At 39.3% G+C, this 26,535-nt stretch overlaps 1 protein-coding gene across 2 annotated transcripts in view; it reads left to right on the top strand.

Moving 5' to 3' along the window:
* Positions 1-26,145, top strand: part of prkdc (protein kinase, DNA-activated, catalytic subunit) — a 28,151-nt gene extending 2,006 nt beyond the window's left edge. Inside the window, exons 7-86 of one of the 2 annotated variants that reach the window (XM_077509043.1) lie at positions 42-141; positions 236-291; positions 406-436; positions 545-702; positions 787-933; positions 1,047-1,211; positions 2,359-2,527; positions 2,767-2,813; positions 2,909-3,031; positions 3,120-3,269; positions 3,372-3,481; positions 3,622-3,781; positions 3,883-3,966; positions 4,073-4,192; positions 4,445-4,604; positions 4,718-4,827; positions 5,158-5,245; positions 5,374-5,537; positions 5,613-5,765; positions 5,895-6,002; positions 6,913-7,139; positions 7,264-7,362; positions 7,501-7,599; positions 7,711-7,844; positions 7,925-8,155; positions 8,592-8,818; positions 8,909-9,117; positions 9,208-9,331; positions 9,425-9,568; positions 9,675-9,851; positions 9,970-10,158; positions 10,390-10,494; positions 10,659-10,826; positions 10,917-11,044; positions 11,358-11,565; positions 11,741-11,919; positions 12,020-12,188; positions 12,284-12,349; positions 12,429-12,492; positions 12,569-12,717; positions 12,803-12,940; positions 13,031-13,150; positions 13,386-13,529; positions 13,642-13,793; positions 13,948-14,079; positions 14,252-14,363; positions 14,473-14,597; positions 14,685-14,834; positions 15,033-15,206; positions 15,381-15,479; positions 15,571-15,781; positions 15,864-16,038; positions 16,155-16,355; positions 16,477-16,586; positions 16,865-16,996; positions 17,082-17,261; positions 17,578-17,786; positions 17,957-18,095; positions 18,185-18,373; positions 18,475-18,699; positions 18,772-18,880; positions 19,286-19,388; positions 19,465-19,627; positions 19,706-19,880; positions 20,000-20,193; positions 20,260-20,443; positions 20,537-20,697; positions 20,831-21,042; positions 21,139-21,226; positions 21,307-21,450; positions 21,655-21,862; positions 21,957-22,024; positions 22,354-22,574; positions 22,748-22,840; positions 23,487-23,573; positions 23,676-23,747; positions 23,830-24,031; positions 24,172-24,360; positions 24,445-24,584; positions 25,299-26,145. In XM_077509043.1, coding sequence (XP_077365169.1) covers positions 42-141; positions 236-291; positions 406-436; positions 545-702; positions 787-933; positions 1,047-1,211; positions 2,359-2,527; positions 2,767-2,813; positions 2,909-3,031; positions 3,120-3,269; positions 3,372-3,481; positions 3,622-3,781; positions 3,883-3,966; positions 4,073-4,192; positions 4,445-4,604; positions 4,718-4,827; positions 5,158-5,245; positions 5,374-5,537; positions 5,613-5,765; positions 5,895-6,002; positions 6,913-7,139; positions 7,264-7,362; positions 7,501-7,599; positions 7,711-7,844; positions 7,925-8,155; positions 8,592-8,818; positions 8,909-9,117; positions 9,208-9,331; positions 9,425-9,568; positions 9,675-9,851; positions 9,970-10,158; positions 10,390-10,494; positions 10,659-10,826; positions 10,917-11,044; positions 11,358-11,565; positions 11,741-11,919; positions 12,020-12,188; positions 12,284-12,349; positions 12,429-12,492; positions 12,569-12,717; positions 12,803-12,940; positions 13,031-13,150; positions 13,386-13,529; positions 13,642-13,793; positions 13,948-14,079; positions 14,252-14,363; positions 14,473-14,597; positions 14,685-14,834; positions 15,033-15,206; positions 15,381-15,479; positions 15,571-15,781; positions 15,864-16,038; positions 16,155-16,355; positions 16,477-16,586; positions 16,865-16,996; positions 17,082-17,261; positions 17,578-17,786; positions 17,957-18,095; positions 18,185-18,373; positions 18,475-18,699; positions 18,772-18,880; positions 19,286-19,388; positions 19,465-19,627; positions 19,706-19,880; positions 20,000-20,193; positions 20,260-20,443; positions 20,537-20,697; positions 20,831-21,042; positions 21,139-21,226; positions 21,307-21,450; positions 21,655-21,862; positions 21,957-22,024; positions 22,354-22,574; positions 22,748-22,840; positions 23,487-23,573; positions 23,676-23,747; positions 23,830-24,031; positions 24,172-24,360; positions 24,445-24,584; positions 25,299-25,503 — 11,634 coding nt within the window. In that variant the 3' untranslated portion in view covers positions 25,504-26,145. Of the gene's footprint in view, positions 1-41; positions 142-235; positions 292-405; positions 437-544; positions 703-786; positions 934-1,046; positions 1,212-2,358; positions 2,528-2,766; positions 2,814-2,908; positions 3,032-3,119; positions 3,270-3,371; positions 3,482-3,621; positions 3,782-3,882; positions 3,967-4,072; positions 4,193-4,444; positions 4,605-4,717; positions 4,828-5,157; positions 5,246-5,373; positions 5,538-5,612; positions 5,766-5,894; positions 6,003-6,912; positions 7,140-7,263; positions 7,363-7,500; positions 7,600-7,710; positions 7,845-7,924; positions 8,156-8,591; positions 8,819-8,908; positions 9,118-9,207; positions 9,332-9,424; positions 9,569-9,674; positions 9,852-9,969; positions 10,159-10,389; positions 10,495-10,658; positions 10,827-10,916; positions 11,045-11,357; positions 11,566-11,740; positions 11,920-12,019; positions 12,189-12,283; positions 12,350-12,428; positions 12,493-12,568; positions 12,718-12,802; positions 12,941-13,030; positions 13,151-13,385; positions 13,530-13,641; positions 13,794-13,947; positions 14,080-14,251; positions 14,364-14,472; positions 14,598-14,684; positions 14,835-15,032; positions 15,207-15,380; positions 15,480-15,570; positions 15,782-15,863; positions 16,039-16,154; positions 16,356-16,473; positions 16,587-16,864; positions 16,997-17,081; positions 17,262-17,577; positions 17,787-17,956; positions 18,096-18,184; positions 18,374-18,474; positions 18,700-18,771; positions 18,881-19,285; positions 19,389-19,464; positions 19,628-19,705; positions 19,881-19,999; positions 20,194-20,259; positions 20,444-20,536; positions 20,698-20,830; positions 21,043-21,138; positions 21,227-21,306; positions 21,451-21,654; positions 21,863-21,956; positions 22,025-22,353; positions 22,575-22,747; positions 22,841-23,486; positions 23,574-23,675; positions 23,748-23,829; positions 24,032-24,171; positions 24,361-24,444; positions 24,585-25,298 lie in introns of both variants that reach the window. The other variant, XM_077509042.1, reaches the window with a different exon arrangement.
* Positions 26,146-26,535: the final 390 nt, after the last annotated feature.

Genomic DNA, 26,535 nt, shown 5'->3' with positions numbered 1-26,535 from the left:
TACTGCATGTCTACAGTTATAATTTACTATCATTTTTGCAGATGACTTCTACAACAAAGGAGCCCAAACTCATTGTAGTCGCTGGTTGTTTGAGAGGAATCACTGCTCTTATGGTTAACTTCACTAAAACAATGGATGAAGGTGAGCTCGGCGTTATTACTTTTTTTTTTGTTGCATCTCTGTTAGTCAGCTTTATTTGTTGGTTAAAAGACGAGTGTTTGTCTTTGACTTCCAGACCCAGCAACATCCAACGAAATTTTTCAGTATTCTCTAAAGGCAATTAGTCCACAGGTAAATGCTTTTGGGAGCTCCACACAGTGCTGTCAGAAGCTGGCACTTTGTGTACATTTAGGCCTATGTCTGCATGCGCCAAGTCAATCTGTCAAATTTATTTATTTTTTTTAGATGGAAATGAATCGATATGCTGTCACTTATGGTGAGGTTACGCTTTTCGTCGTACAGTCAGTTTGAAACTCTGTTTTTAATAATTACTAATAGTTCTCTCTCTCTCTCTCTTTTTTATTTTTATTTATTTTTTAAACAGCTGGTCTTCGATTGTTCGCCAGGCACTCATCCCAGTTCAGCAGCTGCCTCATAACCCACTACCGGGAGGTGTTTGATGCCATGTCCAAGCTCTGTGGTCACATCAACAATGAAATGAAGAAAACCAGTTACTATGCACTTGAAGCTTTTCTAAAGCAGGTGACTAATCTCATTCATATAATTTTCCATTGCAAAGAATTTCTTGATAAAGCTGTGTGAATTTATTTAAAACTGCATTTTCAGGTTTCAATGCTTGTGGCGGCAAATATCGAGGAGCACAAAAGTAAGTTGAAGTTCTTCATGCAAAAGTTCTGCAACATTATTAAGACCATGGAGTCAACACACAAAGAACTATCCATCGCCATACGAGGATATGGATTGTTTGCAGCTGTAAGTTTGCGTTTAGGACAACATTGAATGTGGATTTTATGAAATTCACAAGTTCAAATGGGAATTTTGACAATTTTGTTGTGTGTACAATTTTATTTTCTCACACTTTAAAGCCATGCAAGAAAGTTTGCCCGCAAGATGTGGAACTGATGTACACAGAGCTGATTCAACGCTGTAAACAGATGTATCTGACCGAGTCAGATGGGGAGGACGAAAGCTTCTACCAACTGCCCAGCTTCCTGGACTCTATAGCAAGCGTCCTCATTCACTTGGACAAGGTCACAAAATCATAATTACTCAGCCCTGACAAGCTTCTAGCCATCTGCAATTATTTTGATTAAATACTTGGATTTTGCATTACATAATTTTCAAGATGAAATGGTTCAATTAGAATTAATGGGAATTGATATCATTCGTCAATCTACTTATTTTTGCAAAATCCCATGATAGCTGATAATGTTTATACATTGATTAGTTTTGTTTACAATTCAATAAAACTCATTGGTTATTATTTTTATTTATCTATTTAGTTTTTTTTTAATTTTTGTTTAGTTTTAATTGTTATAGTTTTTATTTTGTTTATTTTGTTGAAATCTTTGAGTTTTAACTACAACACCCACAGTGCCAGCCAATTTTGAGCATTTTCACTCATCTTTCAAGGTAAACTATTGTGTGCTATGACTACATAAACATGGAGGGCACCATATAAAAGATTGGATTCCATTCTTTCATTAGAAAAAAAGGTGCGTTTCTATGTATGATGCATTACTCATAACTGGTCATTTGAGTGACATAAGCGACTATAGAAAAAGAGAGGAAAAAGGAGAAAACGAGCTTTTTGTGAAAAGATACATTTTCTGCACAACAGTGACTTTGACTCTAATATTTTTTGTTTAGTTCCGATTTGTGAATTATATTTAATGGGACAAATGCTTTAATCATTAGCGTCATCCTTGAAAACGTTCAATTTCATCAGATTCCGTCATGTTTCATTGTAATTTCATACACCGCCTGCGATCTGCTGGCCAAAGCTCGTGGGTGTAAAAAATAAAAATAAAAAATAAAAATCTGCTCACTCGTAAAACCAGAGCTGCCCAAGATATTGTGCTTCCCATTGAGAAAAAATAAATAAATAAAATAGTTGACATCAATTAATGTTAATGGCAGTACTCGTTGGGATTTCCTTTAACGTCAATTTCCGTTAACGGCAGGGAAAGAGTTAATTAGTATTAAATTATTTTTTTTAAATCATTGGCTTAAATGGAAGAAGAGGTTGAGAAAATGGATGGATTGATGGATTCTGTTTACTGTAATAATAAATTGGACAATAATAGTATTTCCAAATTTCCCCAGCAACTTGTTCTGTTATGCAACCTTATTTGTATTTTGTCATGACTCCCGACCTCCCATGTCCTTTGACCTCAGGTTCCAGAGGTGTACACTCCACTACTGGAACGTCTCCTGGTTGTGCAGATTGACAGCTTCCCTCAGTACAGTGAGAAAATGCAGATCGCTTGTTGCAGAGCCATCATCAAAGTGCTGGTGGCCATGGCCTCTAAAGGACCCGTTCTGTGGAGTTTCATTAGCTCTGTGGGTAAGTTGACCGGAGTTCAAAATGGCTAAAATAAATTATGCAATGTGGGTGGAAAAGTGGCCTCACACAAAGGTGAAACAAAAGACATTCAGAGTCATAATATAGTGTCAAATATGGGGGCCTCGATTAATGGTGTTCACATATGTTTTCAGATCATGGGATCAGTACACAAAAAAAACAAAAAAAATGTAAATGTTGAAATTCATTTATACCTCATTTTATATTTACAATATTTTTAGTGCACCAAGGATTGATCCGTGTTTGTTCCAAACCTATGGTCACTGAGGTCAGTTAAATGTTCCTTTGCTTACAACATGGAATCCTTACACATCTTGTTTTGATTAACCGCTTCATAATTAAAAAAAAAAATTTTTTTTTAAGGGTAAAGATTCTGAAAACGATTCGCTTGGCTCACCTGAAATTCGTATTGGAAAGTGGAAGGTTCCATCCAGTAAGAACTATCTGGCCCTATACAGAGACCTGCTGGACTGTGATCGCTTAAAGGTACAAGTACAATATGTATCTTGAATAGCTGTTTGAATGAATAATCTGACTGCAAAAATACACCCCCCCCCCGACCCCCCTCCTTCAGGATTCAGGATTTTTGGATGGAGCATTTGAAAGTCAGAATGCCGCTCTTGTTTCCTTGAGTCACATTCTTTACGATGAGCTGCTCAAATCACTTCTTCTGATCATCGAGAAATTAGACTTGTCATTGCAAAAGGTCACACCAGGAGAGGAGGTGCGTGGTTGCACTCAGTGGACACATTAACGGCGTACTTGTTCACAAACAAGTCATTATTGTTGCATACTTCATGAAAACCTGTCTCCATATCCTTGTCAGGGTGCAGAAGATGTGTCTCATGTCGTGCCTTCTTCTGATCCTACGGCTCATCTTTTGCCCAATAAGATGAAAGACTTCACTGCCTTTATTAATTTAGTTGACTTTTGCAGGTGATGTAGAGCAAATAATGAACATATTTGTATCTTCACACAATTGATTCACAGTGAAGTCTTGCTGCCTAAATCCCAACAACCCAAGATGTCCATTTTGATCCACTGAGACCAATCTTTTTTTTTTTTTGCTTCTACAGTGAACTGCTGCTTTATAAGCATGTCGAGTATTTCCAAACTTGGATGTACCCTTTCAGCCACAAAGTTATCGTCCACTCAATTCGAAACCCACTTGTCAGTGGTTTTTACAAGTTGCTCTCGGTCACCATGAAAATTGCCAAGAAAAATAAGTATTACCAGGTAATCTATCAATGAACAATATTTTCAAGAAATCTATTTTGGTATTTTGTTAAGTCAAGGAGGGCTTACTAATGACTTTTTTTTTTTTTTTTTTTTTTCAGGGAGTTGGCCTTAGCTCAGCTTCAACTCAGAGTGACACAGTGAAAAGTGCTTGTTTTGCCCTCTTCTCAAAGTTTGGGAAAGAGGTAGAATCTCTTTGAATAATATGACGTCAAATATTAAATTGTAGTTGTTTATCTAATAACAAGCTTTTACCAGGAACTTGTGAATGAATTGTGTCTGTCTGATTAGGTCTGTGTGAGAATGAAGCAGTACAAAGACGAACTGCTGGCATCCTGCTTGACCTTTGTCCTCTCGCTGCATCACAACATTGTTGCGCTGGACATCAAGGCGTACTGTCCTGCTCTGGAGGCGAGTCCCACATTTCTTTTTGTAGTCTTTAGTAACATTTGCAATGACATTTTATTGGTAGACTGTGCCGATGTGCCTGGTTTAGTGTACTGTTTATGTTTAAGGCCGCTAAGCATCATCTGAGAAATAATTGAGTTTGCTGAAATAAACACAAACTGCAATGGATAAATCAATAAGCCCGTTAGTCTCAAAAAGTGATTGTTGTCTCAAGAAGACGACCAGTCTCCATACCTGCACTTTTTCATCATGCAGGCGGCCCTGAAGTTGGGGCTTAGCCATGTCCCTTTGGCTAATGCAGCCTTAGATGCTTTAGAGGGCTGGTCCAGCCACATCTCTCTGGACACCATGCAGCCTTGCTACAAGATCATCCTCCCTCTCCTGGATGGATACCTCAAAACTAATGCCAATGACAGTAGGCCTTTAATTTGTCAGCAAACTATATCAATAGCCACTTTAATGGGGGGAAAAAAACTATTACTTTTTGTCCATGGAGATATATTAACCATCTCTTTGTTGACTTCTTAGACAAGGAGGATAGCGTCTGGGAGGTGATGTCTTCTTTGTCCTCAAGAACTGACATTGGATACAGCCGAGTGATGACGAGACTTTTAAAGAAGTCCAACCAGCTTGCCATGGTAATATAGGAAGCTGTGCACATTATACACTGCAACTGCTCACAAAAGTCAGGAATATTGGTCTTTCAGGTGAAATTGGTTAATCTGAAAACTTTATCGAAAAGCCCAGTATTCAATATTCAGTTTTTGAGGAGTGTATTTATTAACATTTCAAAGTTTAGGGGTTGCTTAGAAATGTCCTTTTTAAAAGACAATTATTAGGCTATATTTTATCAGAAGCAAGTTTAAATAGTCACTGAAATTGAAAAAAAAAAAAAGTGCATTATTGCCACATGCCACACATGTTATTTGTGTAGACTTATTGTCAACAATCAACTCTCCATTATACAGGAGGAGGCCCCTCTGACCATGGTGAGGCTCAGGGTGGTGAAGTTACTCGGTCACTTGGGTGGGAAGCTCAACAGGAACCTCATAACTGGTATGGATTCAGACAGCTAATCAATTATTTCTTCTTTTTCATTTTCCACAGTGTAATTTTTATTTTGCTATTGCTCCAGGCAGTTGTCATCGTTATTATTGATCATTGGCCGCTTTTCTGTCACTTAGTGGTCTCATCAGAGGAGATGATGAAGAAGTTTGTTGCGTGGGATACCGAGAAGAGGCTCAGCTTTGCTGTACCATTCGCCGATATGAAGCCAGTCATCTATCTTGACCCTTTCCTGCCTCGGATCAGTGAACTTGCTTTGTCCACGAGTGACAGACAAACCAAAGTGTGTCCTTGACCATCATATTTTGCTCTCCAGCGGTTATAAAGCAAATTCTCCTTTAACTGATCTCTGATGCAGGTAGCAGCTTGTGAGCTGCTCCACAGCTTGGTCCTCTACATGGTTGGGAAGAGTGCTCAGATGGTGGAAGGAGAGAACCGTTTGCCACCAATGTACAAGCTGCACAAAAGACTTTTTCCTGTGTTGCTGCGTCTGGCCTGTGATGTTGATCAGGTATGCATCACTAAATGTAAAGACAGGAAAGGGAACATGTGTGTAAAGGAGTCACACTTTAAAGTCTGAAACATCGATGGTAGGCGTGTGATACGTGAAGTAATCCATCAAAATCGATGTTTTTGTCAGGTGACGAGGCAGCTTTTTGAACCACTGGTTATGCAGCTAATCCACTGGTTTACTAACAACAAGAAATTTGAGAGCCAGGATACAGTAGCTGTTCTTGAAGCCATTCTGGTAAGTCAGTCAAGTACTTTAAAAAGTGTCATCCACTTGCTAACGATCTTTTTTGCCAAATTTCCAGATCTCCATCCAGGTTATTGTTTTTAATAGTTTGCTGCTCTATTATAAGATGTGCGGTTTTGTTTTTGGGCTAGGGCTGTGCAATTAATCGAAATTCAATTATTACACTGCACAATTACAAAATCAGCATAATCGTTTAAAAAAAAAAAAAGATTATTAATACTAATTTTTGAGATGTTTAAATTTAGACATTTTCACCTTTTTAAAATTTAAACTAACTAATAAATTTAATTTCATCCAAAAGGAACTTTCATAATTATAGTGTTACAAATAACTTTATTTGTCTTCATATTTTTTTATTTGTTTTTTACGTTTAAACGTTTTCTCATTTTGTACCAAAACATAAATTAGCGTCGTACTGCATAGTGCACTGCACTCAAACTTCAAATTTTTGCCACCATAAAAAATAAATATATATTTTCATAAATATACTGTAAATTATTATAAAATCGGTTTGGTCCAAGAGGAACATACATAATTATAGTGTTTCTATTTATTTATTTATTTTTTTTTAAGACTTAATATTTTTAAATGTGTAGAAATTTTCTTGTTTTGTACCAAAAAATAAATTATCTTCGTACTGCACAAGTTTTGCCAACATAAATAAATATTATTATAATATATATTATTACCAATTCTATACAGTCCTAAAGGAACTTACATAATTATAGTGTTTCTATTTTTTTCAATTGGTCTTAATATATGTAAATGCTTATGCATTTTCTAGTTTTCTACCAAAAAATAAATAATCTTTTCAATTATTGCCAAAATAATCATGATTATTATTTTTTTCAATAATCGAGCAGCCCTATTTTGGACAACAATGTGATTTGTTTGTTGTTAGGATGGTGTTGTTGACCCTAAGGACAGCACACTCAGAGACTTCAGTGGCCGCTGCATTGAAGAGTTTGTCAAATGGTCAATCAAACAAACCAGCCCAAAGCAGCAAGAGAAGAGCCCCACAAACATGAAGTCACTGTTTAAGCGGATCTACAGCTTGGCTCTACACCCCAATGGTTTCAAAAGGCTTGGTGCAGCTTTAGCTTTCAATAGTATCTACAGGCAATTCAGGTGCGAGAGTTTCTTTGCTATACAGCCACTAAGAACTTCAAATTAGATTGGGAGATGATTATGACTTGAGGGATTCAGACTATCATGCTAACGTGTTGTTTTTGCACGACCTTTCCTCTTCCAGGGAGGAAAATTCCTTGGTGGAGCAGTTCATCTTTGAAGTACTTGTTGTTTTTGTCGAGAGCCTGGCTCTTGCGCACACAGATGAGCGATCAATGGGTACCTCTTCTTCAATTGAACAAAAACAGAACAAAAATACACAAATAAAACAATCTCCATCCATTATATATGGAAAAGATGTGACATACTGTATAACTATTATCAACCAACTATTACTTTCTTTTCTTACATCCACAGGTACACTGCAACAGTGTAGCAGTGCCATCGATCATCTGAAACGGATTATCAAGTACAAGGCCCCCTCTCTTAATCAGCACAGTGCCAAGAGACGCATCCCAAGGTTGGTAGTTAACAGACACGCACATGTACAAGACTACATTTCGACCCAATACCGTGTTGCGATGGGTCAAATTTTACATTGTAATTCTTTTCCCACTTTGTCCTCGATCAGGGGCTTTCCAGCAGATGAAAAGTTGTGCCTGTCCGACATGGTTTTTTGGCTTCTGGAACAATGTGGAAGACCTCAGACGGAATGTCGCCACAAATGCTTGGAGCTCTTTTATGAGTTTGTGCCTCTACTCCCAGGTGAGATCATTATTATCAATAATTGTGCAGCAAAATATATTTTTAATTACTGTTGTTCGATGTGTATGATGTAAATGTAGGAAAGAAGTCTCCACCACAATGGCTGGAGGGTGTGCTAAATGATCGCGGTGTTGGTTTCCTGGTCGCAAAGTTTGAAGGTGGAGGTCTACTCTCCCAACCTACTCTCAGGAACTTGATGGGGCCTTTTAGCGTAAGAGCCACTCTGCAGTGGATGGACCTTCTGCTGGCTGCCCTCGACTGCTACAACACCTTCATCAGTCTGCATATAATTAGGCCTAATCACATGCTTAGTAAGTTAGATTTGTCATCAGAAATCAGTTCAAGGTTATCTCATTCACTGCCAGTCCAGGAAAAAATGAATCTTTGACGTCTAAAGCCGTCTATGGCAGTGAATGTGTTAAAGTTAGATGTCCGCATGTTTTGAATGTTCTTGGATACTACACAAAAGTTGTTGTTTTTTTTTAAACTATTTTAAGTAACCGCTGCAATTTACTGTGGTTGCTTTAATACCTAGTTGATGCATAAAGAAAAAGCTTTTTGCATTTTGTGTTTTATTGTGCGTGCAGGAAGAAATGAATCTTTACCATCTAAAGACGTCTATGGCAGTGAATGTGTTATGGTGCATAATGTGATTGAATATTAGGGGGGGAATCACTTTTAAACCCGAGTTGGCTTGATGTTTGCTTGCTGCTGTACTGAAATTAAAGAGTCATATTTCCTTCCCAGATTCCAAGGAAGAATCAAGTTTTCTGCAAGCTGTACGTTTCTTTTTGACTGAGCTTGCAACTCAAGAGCTGGCTGCAGCGGAGAGCTGCTTCCATCATGGCCAGAAAAACTCTCACTTCACTCCAATAGAGGTGGAGCAGTACAACTACAGCAAATGTACAATCATTGTTCGCCTGCTGGAGTTTGCTACTATGGTGCTTGTCAAAGGAGGTCAGGACTTTTGTAAGGTGAGACAGATTTCTGGGCGTGAAATCCCTTTTTGTCACCATCCCTGCGTGTTTATTTCGACTAAAAGTACCTTCCCTCAACATTCACAGCTTTTGGAACAAGATGTTTTCAGTTCAATATTTTTTGAGCTGACTGCCATGGTGGTGTGTGAGCCATCCTCTGTTGGTTTCAACATGGCAGATGTGGATATAATTAAGAATCTACCTGAAGTCTGCACTCCTCTTCTCAAAGCCCTGCTGGCCTCACCATACCGGGCTGGAGTGGAAAGTAGCTTGAAGAAAAGAATTTCACATAAAAGGTATTTTGCTCATGTAATTTTTTTTTGTCTTTGCCAATCAATTTCAAGGCTAACAGCGATGTCATTTGATTGGTATTTGTTGCTCCTCAGTGTCGATGCGCTATGTGCAGTAGACTTCTACCACTCTGGGCACCACGGCCAGTTAGAAATGGTTCTGTCTTCATGTAAGCAGATCCACAAAGCCGGCTTCCTCCAGTCCATTCTGAAGAGCCAGGTACTTGTCCTTACTTGCTTTTATACACAGACCTTGATTGCTACGTTGATCATATTTTATTTTATTTTTCTGGTGGTGGTGTTTGTAATGAAGGATGCCGATCCTGCCAAATCACTTCTCATGACGGTGTATAACGGTATAGCACCCGGTGACAGGAAGTCACTTCCATCCTTGGACATAAACACCAAGAAGCTCGCGGAGGGCCTGCTTCAGCTTGCCTTTTCTCTTACTCAAATGGTCAGTCCCGTCCGTGATCTTTAAGTAACTTAAAGTACAGTCAGATTTTAGCACATTTAGTTGATAACTGTTTGCACTCCTTCCGCTCTTGTACATTTTTACACAGGGTGAGCAGCTACTTGACATACTGCTGACTGGAAGTCACTGCCAGAGCTTCTTGAGCTTCTCCCATGCCGAGTACTTCTACAGCCTCTTCCCGGCGGCCATCAACACTGAGCTGCTTCGAAACATGAATACGACAGTACCTCGTCTCATGATGGCCTCCTCTCTCAACCCCAGCATGGTAAATTGTTCTTCTTCTTTCCCTACTTATTTTTACGCCACTGCACAAAGCCAATCATTGGCCGTTCATAAACTCAAAACCTGAGCCTGAACCTTTCTGCTTATCATGTTTACCTCAGGTTAGTGTGTTGCTGAATGGCATGCTGGACCACAGTTTCCGAGAGCGCTCTTTTCGGAAAACTCAGGGAAAACAACTAGTGGAGGAGGTGCTACGAGGATGGAATAGCCTGCAGTCCTGGTGGGGTGGACATGCTTCAAATGCAGAGAGCAAAACTGCCACACTTCTGTTACTCTCCAAACTCCTACAGGTATTTTCTGATGCAACTTCATTTTGGTCCCAAATAAGTGGCTTATGTTGTTTTAATGCCCCTTAGTTGAAAAAAGAAACTGGATAATTATTATTTAGTTATAATAATTAGAGACGTGTGGTTAGGCCAGTTAACAGTTGTATATTGAAATATTTTTTGCATGCAATCACATTTTGCATAACCGATCAAGCTTCTGATATTTGTTCTTCATCATATTTTCCCTCTCATCAGATTGACTCATCTGTGTGCTCCAATGTCAACCATGAAGGGTTCAAGCCAGTGTTTTCTACTTTTACCATGCTCCTGGTTGACATGAACCTACCATTGAATCTCAAGGTAAAAATGTTGCCACATTAAATCTGTTCGAGTACAGTTCCGTTGGTTTTGGAATGGTGAACTTGATCTTTCTTGCGATTTTAAGTTGTGTTTTTAATTTACTCCATTTTATTGCAGTTTCTGTTTGTCAGTGTTTTTTCATATTTTTTCCTCATCTGTCTTAGAGTCAAGCCCTGCTGGTGTTGCCCTTCTTTACAATCGTCCCGGAGGAACCATTGGCTGAGCTGCAGAAAGCACTTGAATGCCTGGTGGCCTCCCACTTTCCCATGCAGTCTGATGAATTTGCAAAGGGGTCCCTTCACCGCAACAATTACATGGACTGTATTAGAAAGGTTAGTGTTGGTGTTTGTCTGTCTGTCAAGTAAAAGTTTAACTGGAATTGGGGATTTTTTTTTAATAACTAAAGATCCTTTCTGTTATAGTTACTGGATGCCCTTGAGCTTTCTCAGAGCCCACTTCTGCTCAAACTGCTTGCCGAGATTCTGTGTCGAGACAGAAAACACATCATGGAGGAGCAATTTCAAACATGCTTCCAAAGAATTGCTAAACGGTGAGTGAAGTTGATTAATTGCATTAATGTAAATTTTCTCTGGGGTTGTGTACTTTATCTATGAAAGATTTAATTACCTTGGTCTGTGTGAATTTTTGTAATCTATTAGTTCAGATTGAATAATTAATGCAGTGTTTATTCATTCTTAAGAAATTGATGAAGAGAATATAAGGATGGCACGAAACGAATACACTATAAGACACGTTAAATTGTTTCAGTTATAATGTCCAATTAGTATATTATTGTTGTTGTCAGCATTTAGAGTATATATTTGTGTTTTTAAACTTTTTTTTCCCCTTCTATGTGTGATCAGACCAAGCAGTGAACGACAGTTACAGCTGCTGTGTGCGATATATGGAGCGTTCCAGCAAGGTGATGTGCCGAGGAGCAGTGTGCTTCAGGCCATGATGGAAAGAGTTCTGTTGCCTCTCACCTCTCACTGTAGCACCAAGACACTCATTGACTTCTTTGTGGCAAACGTTACGGACATAATGGCTTTGCTCCTCAGTCGCTTCGCTAAGGTTTGATTTTGGCTTTTTTTTTTTTTCCCATGATAACGTGTCTACTGCCTTTCCTTTTCACCAACTCATATTTTTATGGCATCTTCTGTTACTAACAGTTCATCATTCAAGTTAAAGTCTCGTTTTCGTGACATCTGAGGAACACGTTCACGATGAATGTCTGTTTTCTTTTTAGACAAGTGAATCGGCATTTGAGATGCAGTTGGTGAAGAAGAATGGCTGCTTCAAGCTGATGGAGCTTCTGTATTCTCGGCTTCCCAAAGAGGAAGTTTATTCAAAGGAATCGCGCATCAATTCATCTTACTGCGGTACAGACAAAACCGAAGGGAACGAGCTATCAAAGAAATTGCTCAAGTAGGATGCCGCCTTGATTTACACAGATGCCGTTTGTTTATGTACTGGTTTCCCTATGACTAAATGATGAAGCGGAATGTTTTCAATTCTTTTTTTTCAGGTCATGTTTTGAAACATTCACCGAGAATATGGCTGGAGAGACGCAGCTCCTCGAGCTTAGGAGACAGTATCACTGTGCTGCGTACAACTGTGCCATCGCTGCCATCAGCTGCAGCTTCAATGAGCCCAAATTCTATTATGGCTTCCTCTTCAGTGACAAACCAGAAAAGGTGCGGCCAAACCGTAAAATCCATTTTAATTCATGTGTCACAACTAAATTAAGATTTTGTCCTTTTTTTTTCTTTTTTCTTTTGAACTTGCCCAGAATCAGTTCATTTTGGAAAATATCATTGATGTTGAAAGGACCTACAGTTTCCCAGTTGTCATCGAGGTATGTTAGCATATTTTTTTAGTTTGGGAAAAAAAAAAATGTCAGGCAACATTTCATCCTTTATGCACTATCAATGCAGGTCCCTCTTGAGAGAAAGAAGAAATATACTATGATTCGAAAAGAAGTGAGCGAGGAGAATGGAGGTATTTATTATTAGGTGTTTATTTTCTGATGTTATAACAATACAATATTAGTTGTCTTTTTGTTTGGTGTCTAAAGAGGCACCAGTATATGTATCCTCCCAGTCCTACATGGCTGACAGCAGTCTGAGCGAGGAGATGAGTCAGTTTGATTTCTCCACTGGCGTACAAAGTTTTTCCTACAGCTCCCATAAGCCTGAAGGGGAGAGACGCACTATAGCAAAGGCTGTAAGTTGTATCCACTTATCAAGTTTTTTGAACCATATCATTTATGTGATCTTATTTGTGTATCTGGAAATTATACATTGAACAGAAAGAGGAGACACCTTATTCCCCAGATGCAACAGTGGACCTGGAAATGGATGAGCTCAATCAACATGAATGTATGGCGACCATGACAGCTCTCATTGGTCACATGCAAAGGAACAACATAACTCCCAAAATTGAACAGGTCAATAAGCTACGTCAATTGACTTTATCGTAAAAAAAAAAAGGATTGTCACGGTCATTGGTAAAAGATTTCCTTTTGTTCGTGAAATAGGGAAATGTCCCCAGTGACCTTCCTCCGTGGATGAAATTTCTACATGGAAAGCTATTGAATCCAGCCACATCACTCAACATCAGACTTTTCATTTCAAAGCTAATCATCAACACAGAGGAGGTGAATATCAATTTATGTGACTGCATTCAAACAGTCACACCGACATATCTTGTTTTTATTGTTTGTTGTTATACTGTAGTACTAGAGTGACATCAACTCTCAGCTACAAATTCTTTGTACTGTATGTTGATGATTCCGATGTGAATTAAAATGTTAAGAATCTTTGTCTATTTTAAAAAAAATATTTTCTGACTTATTTATTTTTTTATTTTATTTTTTTCATTATTATGTGCAGGTCTTTCGGCCATATGCCAAGCATTGGCTGGGGCCACTCCTACAGCTAGTTGTATCTGGAAGCAATGGAGGAGAGGGTATCCATTTTATGGTCGTGGATATTGTGGTCACAGTGTTGTCTTGGACAAGCTTAGCAAGACCCAAGGTTGTACATTCACATATTTATTTGTGCTGCCACTACTATGTATTGTCGAAATAAATTGTAGTAACTTGTCATTATCTACTTCGATATGCATAACGATATTTTCTCATCTCAGGGTAACGTGAGGGATGAAGTGCTCGCCAATCGGCTGCTAGAGTTTCTAATGAAGCATAGCTTTCACCCAAGGAGGTCTGTGTTTCGCCATAACCTGGAGATCATTCGTACTCTAGTGGAGTGCTGGAAAGACTGTCTATATGTGCCTCACAGGTAGGTAAAACATTTAAGAATGCACAGTTGTAGATTTTATTCCTTTTCCAGATGTGACAAGAAAATGCAAATATGAGCATTGACATCAGCTACAAACTTTTTTTTTTGTATTAACAAAAAGTAATTGATATTTTCACTTAATGTCTGTTTTTAGTCTGATATATGAGCGCTTCTGTGGCACGGACCCAGAAAGTAAAGACAACTCTGTTGGACTTCAGTTGCTTGGAATCATCCTGGCCAACAACCTCCCTGCTTACGATACCTCCTGTGGAATTCAGTATGACAGGTAAACCCGTTTAGAATAAAAAATGGCAAGGGCATCCTTGTGAAACCTGTTAATTCCTAATTTTCCACTGATTTTATTTCCTTAGTCTGCACATATTGTTCCACTCTGCTTTGGGCATAGGGCAAGGACCACTTGCATTGATGGTTTTTATTCATACTGCATGTCATTATAGGTACATCAAGTCCCTCACCAACAACCTTACCTTTGTAAGGTATAAAGATGTTTACTCAGCTGCTGCTGAGATTATTGGACTGATCTTGAAGAACATGACTGACATGGAAAATGTATGATATTTTCCCCACTTTGTTTATTCGAGTTGCAATTGAAATGACGCTCTTAATTTATGGTATACTGTAAATGGGTTTAGATATCTCTTCTCAATTATTCCCCTAGCAACACCAAGAACTTCTCAGTCTTGCTGCAAGTCAGATAACAAATCTGAAGAAAAAAGAAATGAATGACAAATTCATTATCTGTGTGAACAAAGTGTCAAAGCACTTTCCTCCTTTTATGGATAGGTGAGTTTAGCTTTATGTACACATTGGAAAAAATCTGTACAGTACTCAGTACTGTGGTTGTATGTTTTCCTCTTTGGGCTGTTGCAGGTTTGTCAATCCTGTGTTCTACCAGCTGCCGAAGTTGCACGGCATATTGAAAATGAACTGTTTGGAGTGTGTGTTGAGTCGAGCGGATGTCATCCCAGACATTTTTTTGCAGCTTAAGACCACAGGATTCATTCAGATGATGGGTCATAGGTCAGTGTCAACCAGCTTTTTTACTTAACGAGAAGCTCCTGTTATTGAATATTGTATGTATTTGATTTAGGATACCACTGTTGATATCCATCCTGAACTTAACTTTTTGCAAGAGTAATACTGTAATAGTATACTGGTATGAATAAGACTCAGGTTCTGACATACAATATTTGTTCCCTCTTCTGTACATGCATTAAGGGACGAAGCAATGCAGAGAGTGTGTCTTGAAATCATCCACAAAATTCTTCCTCGCCTGACTCCACCTCAGCTTCAGGAGTTCCTCGGGGCTGTGACATCATTTGTCTCCCACCCTTCACCAGTGTGCCGAGAGAGAATGTATGACATTCTCATGTGGATCCAGGACAACTATAGGTATGCAGTACAGCATCTACCGCCAATGGAGTTGTTCTTTTATATATATATATTGTTTCTTGATGTAATGTCAATTTGAATGTATATTTGACTCAAGAAATTGATTGACTTAAAAAAAATATTTCTAGTTTTGGCTTGCTCTGACCAATTGACTGCTACACTGTTGTCCTCTAGTGATGATGAGAGCATGACGGACAGCACCTCACTGGAAGTTTTGAAAACCGCTAAAGAGACACTACTTCAAGGATTGTCTGAAGAGAACCAAGGCCTTCAGTAAGTATTAACTAACTAACTCAAAGGTAATCTATTAAACTATTGTTTTTGTTCTGATATAATCATCCCCGTCTACTATTCTTTCTTTCAGGCTGTATGTTTGTAATTTCTGGAGTCAAGAAAAGCGCCTTCCAACCGCAACTCTGGAGCGAATGTTGACAGTTCTTCATTCGTTGTATACCTGTCAAATAGAGAGATGCTTCTTAAGCCTGGCAACCAATCTCTTGCTGGAAATGACTAGCCAGAGTCCCGACTTCAAACGAAACATATTTGAGTATCCTCTGTCAGAATGCACCTTCCAGGTTGGTTTGTTTTCCTGATTTCAATTGAAGACATTTGACTGCATTGGACTGATCCTGGAACTGTTTTTCTTCCACCCAACAGGATTATTTGATTGATTCCAACTGGCGCTTTAGGAATACGGTGATGACACCAATGTTTGTTGAAACACAAAGCTCTCAAGGCCCTGAGAGCCTGGCACTTTCCCAATCAGGAGCCATGAAGGGGAAGCTTCGAGCCACTCAGACCTCACTTCAATTTACACAAACACAAATACCAGGTATGGCTAATTAATCCCGATTTATCAATATTTTAATTACTACGTAGATATCTTCAGATCAACCAGGTTCGTTTTGGGGTAACGAGTACATTTTCCTTTGTTGATTACTTCACCAGGTCGACACACAGCATACAACTGGCTTACTGGCAGCAGTGTGGACACATTTGCAGAGTATTCAGTGTCTGAATCGGTGTCCTCCTTGATGGTGTTTGAAAAGAAAGCAGCGAGGCAAAGTACGGCAAGGCGACCAGTAGGAGAAAGCTTTGGACAAGTGCGCCTCTCCGCATCGACAGATGAGGTGGACAGTCATGCGAAAGGTCAGTCAGCTTTATTGTTAGGTCTGAATGTTTTCCAAAACCTTTTGTTCAAACGGATTACTTTGTATGACTCAGGATGACATAGAAAGAAGTTATCAATTGTGTGTCCTTTCAACAGCAGAAAACGAAAAACGTCAAAAAATCCTTCAACTGAGACGCCGATTTCTCAAGGACCAGGAGGAAAGCCTGGTTTTTGCACAAAAAGAGGTCCAAAGACAAAAGCGACTCAAGGTAAACTCAAATCGGAATGTACAAATTATCATATAACATATTCATAATGTGGTAAATTATATGCACTCCCACTACCTCTTTGAATTAGTTTTTCCATGATTCATTGATCCTCAAATTTGTACATGTGAGAGAAACACAATAACAAACAATTAATAAGCAAAGTAATGTGACGATATCACCATATTATCTAGGTCATTCCCACCACAGCAAAATTGTACATTCTAAATATACTTAAGTTTGAATCATAAACCTGCTCAGTGCTTCTCTATCGTCTGCAGGAGCAAAAAGCTGATCAAAGGCTGCGAAAGGAAGCTCAGGTGACTCTGTATCGCAACTACAGAGTGGGAGACTTTCCAGACATCCAAATCCCATACAGTAACCTTATTGCCCCACTTCAAGCAGTTGCACAGGTGAGACTGCCACTTTTGTCCTTCCAGCATACAGTCGCTTCTAAATACCACAGTGTCATTAATGATTTTCTTGCATGCCCCTTAGAGAGATCCAATTCTGGCCAAACAACTGTTCAGTTCACTGTTTACCGGCATCCTGCAAGAAATGGAAACCCAGAAACCCAGGCAGCAAGCAGTTGAAATTAAAGAGGACCTTCGATGCACCATGAACAAATTCCTGGGAAAGAGTACGCTCTGCTTCCCGCCGTTTATAGCATGTGTGCAGGTATGTCTCTGGCTAGCTCACTTTTTCTACACATACATAGGTTTGAGCCTTTATTTTCAGAAAAGTTAACTTGCAAGTAGTAAGTGGCTATACGGCCATAAAATTAAATCTCACCAAAGTCACTAATTTGGGAACACTGACTGCTTTTGTAAAATGGATTAATTAAATCAAAGAATCATCGTGACACACTTGAATCTCCCAGACAAAAATAGTCTGAGGTCTCTCTTATCAGTGTGTTCTATATTCTTTTTAGCAGCATCTTGTGACTATTACTTTTATGTCACGCATAACTCTGCACATTATTTTACCCCGTAAGGACATGTGCTACCAGCATAAAGACCTGCTGCATATCGATCCAGCACTTATCAGCTCCACAAGCCTTGCAGGTCTTCAGCAGCCATCGGGCGTCCTACTTTTGGAAGAAGGTCTGCTGCACATTAGCTTCCAGGATGAACCTCCTTCCAAAAGGTCACGTGGACGCAAAGAAATCCCCCCAGATACAAAAAAATGGGTCCACCTCGCAAGGTACCAAAAGTTGACTTGAGCTTTATATCACAACTGTATTGCCTGAAATTTGAAAATGTCCATTGAGTGTAGTGTATTATATTTATAGTGATTTGTTTTGGTCAAAGTCAAGTCATCTAAAGTCTTTTTTTTTTTTCATAATAACTAATTTTCTTCGCTTTCTCCCATAGGCTTTACAGAGATTTGGAGGATTATGATGTTGTCCGTGGCATCTTTGCCGGTAAAGTAGGGACCATGCCGATCACCAGTGCTGCTCTTCAAGCTGAAGCCAGCACTGACTTTGCTGAAGCTGCTAAGCTCTACAATGAGGTATGTGAGCCTTTGTGTTCAATTGATGCATCGGCACAGTTGAACTGATTTTTTTTTTTAATATATTTGTTTGTTTCCAACACTGCCAGGCTCTTAACACGAAACACTGGACTGATGGCGAGCCCACCGAGTCTGAGAAGGACTTTTGGGAAATAGCTGCAATGGAGGCTTACAGCCACTTGACTGACTGGAAATCTCTTCAGTACTGTTCCACATTTTACATCGATGAAAATACCCCTGCTAACCTTGAGAACATGTGGCTAGAGCCTCTCTACCAGGTTAAGTAAAATCACATTTTGCTGTTTGGGAGTTAAATTGTCCCATTCTCAGTCCAATGCGATCTATAATCACCGAGTAAAAATCATTTCTTTTATTTTAGGAAATGTATCTTCCGCATATGATTCGAAGCATGCTCAAGCTGCTGCAGTTGGGTGAGAGAGACCAAAGTCTTCTCAGCTTTATGGACCAAGCCATGAAGGTGGAGGAGCGCAAAAAACTGCTGGAGAGCCGTTACAGCCAAGAGCTCAGCTTGCTCTACATCCTACAAGAGGATTATGACCGCGCTAAATACTACACCAACTCCGCCATGCAGATGTTTATGGAGGTATACTATTAAGATGAAATGTTATTGGGACACAATCTTTATTGGGTTTTTACTCCTGTCTGCACTTCCTAGAGTTACTCAAGTGTTGATACACTGCTGACGCAAAGCCGTCTAACCATCCTGCAGTCAGTGCAGGCTTTGACGGAAATCCAGGACTTCCTACAGTTTATCAAAGGAGAAGGTGAGGACCCACTGGCGTTGTTAACTCTTTGACCGCCAAAAACGTTTAATAACGATTAGTAAAATCACGATGTATGCCGCCATAAACGTTAAATGATGTCAACTACGTTTTTTTATTTTGTTTGGTTTTTTATTAATGGGCAGTTCACCGTCTTAAGTGCAGCGCACGTTGCCTGGTCAATGAGTTGTGGAATCAAAAACACTATCTATGGCCAGCAGATGGCAGCATTGTATCTTTTCTCAATGCAAATAAATTAGCTTTATTGTGGTGCTTATGAATAGTATTTATGGACCCTTTTAGACTTGCAGCCAATTTATAAATCACTATAATTACCTCTAGTCAAGTCTTCTTACAGTAAAATCCTAATCTTTCAAGCCTGTTAACTCATTGTGATTCATGTATTAGTGTCTGTGACGTCCCTCAAGCGGCTTATCAATTCATGGACTGAACGATATCCTGATTCTAAAATGGATCCAGTGAACATCTGGGACGATATAATTTCATCCCGGTGAGGAACATAACAAAGTGTCATTATTTCATAATATCAGTTCAGAAAACTTCCATTTATTATATCTTCTTCCCAGATGTTTCTTCCTGGACAAAATCAGGGAAAAGCTTCAAAGCCATGCTGACACTGATAGCATGGAAGTGGAAGGCACTGATGACACGGAAGAGGACCTTAACACTTTAGTGAACAATTGCAAGTTCAACATGAAGCTGCACATGGCTGATAGCGCAAGGAAGCAGGTGACCGAAGCAAAGCTGATGTTTGTTGCAACAGTGCGGCCTTCATTGTAACTGCATTTGTGTTGTTGTTGCTTTCAGAATAACTTTTCTGTCGCCACCAAGCTGATGAAGGAACTTCACAGAGATGCCAAAACAAACCGAAAATGGTTGCTGCGTTGGGTCCACAGTTTTAGCCGTTATAGCCATAAACGCAGCCAAGCTCAGGGACCTTTGGAGCAACTCAATATGATGCTCAAGGCTGTCCCACTTTTGGGTGAGTGAGGGCCATAAAGTCAAACACAGAAATACAAAATGAAACACCATTCTAAAGTTAAACCACATTTAGAATTGATGTGGTCCGTATTGAAGAAAAAAAAACGTGTTTTCCTGCAGAGGATATTCAGGTTGACTGCCAGAATGCCCCATCTGAAGTGTACAGAGACCAAAAGATCCTTCAAGGAACATCTTTCCATATCATGGCCATGGCTGTCCGCAAAAGTCCCTCAGTTCTGGAAACTATTGAAAATGACAAAGCAGAAAGAGTTGTCAAATTTTCAGATAGTGCTTGGCCTATTAAAGATCTGAAGGTACAGATGACAATGGCATTTTCACAGTACTTTGATTTGTGTTATTTAAGGATGTTTTCCCTGCAGGAAGTGGAAGTGGGACTACAGTTGCGGGCATTGATGCTGATGTGTGATGCCACCAAAAAGGCTGATGAGGAGCTGCAAACTTATAAACATGAATGCGTGGAAACCAGCAGCATTGTAGAAACATACATGTGTTTAGCGGATTTCTGTGACAAACTGTTGCGTCAGGAGGATCAGGGTGACACAAGTGAGTTTGTGAATTTAGGTTATCAGCGTTTTTAATAATGTTCCCCTGTTACCGCCGAAATCAGCATTTTGATCATCTATTTATTTATTTCAGACAATCAATTCCCGGACCTTTTGACACTGCCAGTCTACGTTGTGAAAAGCATGTTGAAAGCCCTGAAAATGAATTCGGAAGAGGCTCGTCTCAAGTTCCCTCGACTGCTACAGCTCATTGAGTTGTATCCTTCGGAGACGTTGGACCTCATGACAAACGAGGTTTGTGTCATCGGTCAAGGTTTGGATTTGCGCTGTATTTTTTTTACAAAGTTTTGCGCTTGACTTTAAAGAGGACGGAGTTTTTTTTGTTTTTGTTTTCCCTTGATGAACAGCGTGATTTGTTTGTACGTAGATGGCATCGGTCCCCTGCTGGATGCTGATTGGTTGGATCAGTCAGATGGTGGCCCTTTTGGACAAGCCTCAAGCTGTGGCCGTGCAGTACTCCATTGAGCAGATAGCAGAATGTTACCCCCAAGCTCTGGTTTACGCTTTAATGATCAGTAGTGAAAATTATCACTTCGAAGACTCTGCTACTGGTTACCGCCAGCAGGAATATGTCAACAGGTAATATAAATGTCCTATAAAACACTCCCTCATTAGGGGCGCAGGAGAGTGGGTACTTAAACACTAACAACTATTCACGCTCATTTGCATCAACAGGATGAAGAGCATGCTGGATAAGGGAGAAGCTGTGAAGAAATTTGTGGATGCACTGCAACAGCTCACAAATCCTGAAATGATTTTTAGGGTAACAAGTGCCATTTTAGCCATGAGTAAAATTGTGCTGCCCACTTTTGACTTATTGTTTGTTTTTTTTGGTCCCCGCAGGATTGGTGGGATAATGTAAAAAACGAACTGGAAAAAACTGACTTTGACAAGAAGAAAATGGGGATCATGTACAATGAGATGTGCTCTTCACTCGGGGATAGCAAAATGGAGGGTCACGGGATGTTTCGCAAGAAATTTATCCAAGTCTGTACATATATTCTTTTGTCTATATTATAGAGTAGTTATTTTCTAATCTTGTAATGCATTTTAAGAACATCCTTTGTAATTCTAATTGTGCATATGGGTACATTTGTTATTATCATTACAACAATAATAGGTAATTTGTAAATTTGTAAAATGTTTAACATCTTTAAGAATGCGCCAAAAATGATGGCATTTCATCCACAGAAATTTGCAAAAGATATGGAGCGCTTGCTGGGAAGTAAAGGCAGCAAGCTATTTGAGCAGAGGAAAAACACCAAATTTTTGCGTAGCGTGGATGAATTTGCATCTTCCATGCGGGGCTTTCAGAAGGAACCTGGGAACCTGAAGGAGTACTCGCCCTGGCTGAGTGCTTTTAAGGCCGACCCGTTCAGAAACCAGCTGGAGATCCCCGGTCAGTATAATTAATCCAATAAAATTAAATCATTTTGTGGTGAAATTATCCGTTGGTCATTTATTTATTCTTTTGAATATTATTCCTCTTCTAGGTCAATATGATGGCAGATCCAAACCTTTGCCAGAGTATCATGCTAAAATAACTGGATTTGATGAGAGGGTAAGTATTTCAACTCTCAAGGAGAATATTGGAAACTGAATAAATCACTAAAACCTTTACAGAGAATAATTTAACATTCTGAAGTGTAAAACAAAAGGGAGCGACCAATCACGGCTCAGCTTGCAAACATCACATGACCAAACTCTGCAAACAGGTAAAGTGTAATTGTGTGTAAGTGGAAAAATGTCTGCCCCCTGAGCTGGATAAGAATTGGTGGATTTTGCTGCTTAACTCATATTCCACAAACGCAGTGTTAATCAGAATAATGTGTTTAGACTAGTGCGGACGCATAGAATATATTGTCAGAAATTGACTTTTGTGTCTTGCAGGTCAAGGTCATGTCATCCATTCGCCGTCCCAAATGTCTGATCATCCGTGGCGACGATGAGCGCGACCACCCTTTCCTGGTAAAAGGTGGAGAGGACCTCCGACAGGACCAGCGCATCGAGCAACTTTTTGCCGTCATGAATATTTTGTTGAGTCACGATGCCGCATGCGCTCGCAGAGGCCTGCAGCTCCGCACATACCAAGTCATCCCGATAAACACCAGGTATCGTGTACATTTCAAGTTTTCGTATGGATTATATTAACAAGAAGATTGAAGATGACTGACTGGATAGTGATTACATATTGTCATGCATTCCTTGTGTTTGTTTTAGCATCTTTACCAGTCAAACCCAAGCTGTTAAATACATTTATTGATATTGTCTCTTATCGTTACAGAATTGGTCTAATTGAATGGTTGGAGAACACATGTACTTTGAAGGAGTTTCTGTCAGCCACTATGACAGAGGAGGAGTCCCTCAGGGCAGCCAGGTACACTTTAGCCATTGTATGTGCTTCTATTTTCTATAGATTCTATTCTATATTTTCACCCTGGGCTGGTCGTCAGCCAATCTGGGACATGTTCATGTTACGAGATTACCCATTAAGTATACATACGAATCTGTAAGATATGATTTTAAATATAAGCATTTAAAATAGTATTGTTGTAGCAAATAGATGATTATATTCTGCCGATAATAACCTATAATCAAACTCATCAGCGTCAGTAGTCCATTATCAAACAAGAAATAATATTTGGACCCCAAATTCCTTACCATGTTATTATTTGAAAAACAATCATTAAACAGAAATAACAATGAATACTGTAATGAAATAACAATAATAAATTTTAAAAAAGCCAAAGTAAACATTGTGCTGTACATAACAATGTAATTGAAATGTCCATTTGTAGATTTTTTTTTAATTTACTGTGAATTGTAATTTTGTTTATTATTCTTTTTTTTTAATTATTTTTTTGCAGTATGCCATTTAGTTTTACTTGATTTATCCCACCTGTCACCAGGTTTGGTTGGTGTGTTGTTGTTAGATTTTGTATTACATCTGTCTAAGAAACTATGTTGTTCTTTGAAAGACATTTTTTTTTGTGTAATCTATTTGTAAATGTGCTGTTTTTCAGGTGTCCTGACATCTACAATAAGTGGCTGTCCACCTTTGCTCCAAAAAAAGACACATCTTTCATAAAAAACTATGCTCAAGCTTACATGTAAGCGAGCCCATGCTGAATGTTTATGAACTACTGCAATGCCGTTTATCATTTGTATCATTTTCAAGGCATTGTCCCTCATTATTTTATTTTTTTTTGCAGGAAAGCAAAACGCACTGATGTCATGAATAACTTTTCCAAAGTGTTGCAACTAGTGCCTGCTGATCTCCTCAAGTAAGTTTCATTCCATCTCCGCTTTGATCATCGATGAGAACAAATCAAACAGTCAAATATGTGTTGTCGTTTGAATTTCTAGGAGAGCTTTCCTAAAGATGTGCAACAGTCCTGAGGCCTTTCTTTCACTGCGCTCCCACTTCATCAGCTCGCATGCTTTACTGTGCGTCAGCCATTGGGTGCTGGGCATCGGGGACCGCCATCTCTCCAACTTCATGATCAACACGGAAACAGGAGGAATGATTGGAATTGACTTTGGTCATGCATTTGGCTCAGCCACACAGGTAGAATGACACAATGAACGATTGCACGAACAAAGCAAAGCCACAACTAGTGTTGTATTTAATGACGTTAAATCAAATGGATGCATCTTTGATTTGTTTTGACTGTGTGGGTGTTGCTAACTGGTAGTTCTTGCTCCCAGTTCCTTCCCGTCCCCGAGCTCATGCCTTTCCGGCTGACCAGACAGTTTGTGAATCTCATGCAACCCTTGAAGGAGTCCGGTTTGATCCAGAGCGTCATGGCGCACTCCCTCCGAGCATACAGGAACGAGCCGGACCTGCTGCTCAACACCATGGATGTGTTCGTCAAGGAACCATCGCTGGACTGGAAGGTATACATGCACCCTTTCCTAAAAGTCTGGTTTGTCCCATACCTTTTTAATCATTACAATTCACCCTGTCTTGCCCTTACACAGAACTTTGAAATTAAGCAACTGAAGAAGGGAGGTACGTGGACGGAAAGCGTGGATACCAAAAAAATCAACTGGTATCCTTTGCAGAAGGTGAATTTTGCGAGACAAAAACTGGAGGGCGCAAATCCTGCCACTATAACCAGGTATGATCACCGTATTAGACAAGGTGCAGTGATGCTACTGTAGTTTATAGTTGGTGACCTTCTCTGCCTCTCAGCTTACTACTTTGTATACGAGAAAAACATCAAATGCGGTTGTTTAAAAACATGCGACATCACACAGGCAGGAATGATGAATCTCAATATAAGGTGGGCTCACTGTAAATAAATAGATATTTTTAACTCCTGAAACAAACCATTAATGCCATGGATGGTTGTTAATTGACAAAATCTTGATTACTGCTCCAATTATTTTTGTATCGAGACGGAAACCGAAATTCTTCTTAAGAGTGAGCTTCCAATATTCTGCTGCTTGAGGAAAGTGGGGGGGGGGGGGGGGGGGGGAGAGCCACACACAGTTTAGCATAGGTTGCTAGCAGAAATCTCAGCGCATCTTCTCGATGTGCATGTATTTATGCACTTCCTGTGAATTTTTTTTCAAAATAAAACAAGCTGCAAACCATTTGTTTCAGGTTAATGTAAAATTAGTTTGAAATGACTGTTTTGGAGTTTGTTGTATATCATCATAAACTATTTTTGGAGGTGGCGTCAATTACTACTGTTCACGGCAGGACTCTGTCCCCATCCCCCTCAAATTTCAAATTAATTAGTTTAATCTGTTTATAAACTTCAGTTGCAGCCCTTGTCTTTTCCAGTAGTGTCCCTCCGATATGTGATCAGACGTTTCCTTGTTCACAGTGAGGAGCTCAAGCTGGGCTTCGAGGGCCTTACGGGCTTCCAAGGGATGCAATCGGTTGCCCTGGGGACGCCGGAGCACAACGTCCGCGCGAAGGAACCGTCGGCGGGTCTGCCCGTGGAGAAACAGGTGGAATGTTTGCTCGACCAAGCCACCGACTTGAACGTGCTTGGGAGAGCGTGGGCAGGCTGGGAGCCGTGGTTTTGATGACACATGCAGCGTTTAATTGCAAACAGGTTTGGCGGGTGGGGTTACTCAATCTGATTACAGAACTAAATGTGCTAGGGAGCATAATGGTGGATAAAGAAAACAGACATTCAAATGCATTCGGCTTTGGGCATGTGAATCATATAAAGTAGTAGATTCCCATCTCTGGCCAATTTAGCAACTTTTATGATGCTTTTTTTTTTTTTAACTTGTGTGCAACATTTAGCGAACTGTTACCAAACACGCATCACAATGCAATGCTAACGCTGCAGCTCTATTTACATATGTCCACTTGACAACTTATCTAAATGTATCAATACTAATTTCAGTCCAAGAATTCATGTAAACAGACTGAGAAAACCACCAAATTTTTCTTCCCCTTTGTGTTCCTAGCCTGTAGTTTGTCCAAGTAGAGTTGTTTGGAACATGTTTTAGAAAGAAATACAGGTTTAAGGATATAAAGCAGTTCACTGTCTTGCGCTTCATTTGAAGGAGATTCTTGCTATTTTTGATTACGAATAAATGTTAACCGTTTGAAAATTTGGCTTTATTATGGTTATGTTAGGTTGTCATTTTACAATGTCTTTATATTTTTTTTGCATAGAGCAACGGTTTAAATTAAACATGCTAGGTCAAACTTTATGGACGCATTGGACTGCCAATAATTTGGAGTAAGCATTTTTGACTGGCAAATACGTTTAAAAGTACTTGCAAATAACGTTCAAACATATTTGCAAGTACGTTCAAACATGCCACTTCTGGATGCACATACCCCTTGGCATTATGGGAGAAAATGAAAGGAAAATATGCACTGCAGCTATAATAAATCCCAAAAATAATGACTAAACATCGTTCACTTATTTTTCAAACGTATTAGTATATTGTAGGCCAAATGCTAAAAAAAAATAAAAATAATAACTTTAAAATCTATGTATGAGCAAGTTAATACGTTCGAAGGTACTACTATTTGCTAGTATGTTCAAATGTATTTGCTAGTATATTTAATTAAACATATTTGCTAGTACGTTTGCA

Source organism: Festucalex cinctus, chromosome 20, assembly GCF_051991245.1.
Source record: "Festucalex cinctus isolate MCC-2025b chromosome 20, RoL_Fcin_1.0, whole genome shotgun sequence".
Taxonomy (NCBI): domain Eukaryota; kingdom Metazoa; phylum Chordata; class Actinopteri; order Syngnathiformes; family Syngnathidae; genus Festucalex; species Festucalex cinctus.
Note: the sequence above shows the minus strand (reverse complement) of the source record. Positions and strands in the feature narration are given on the sequence as shown.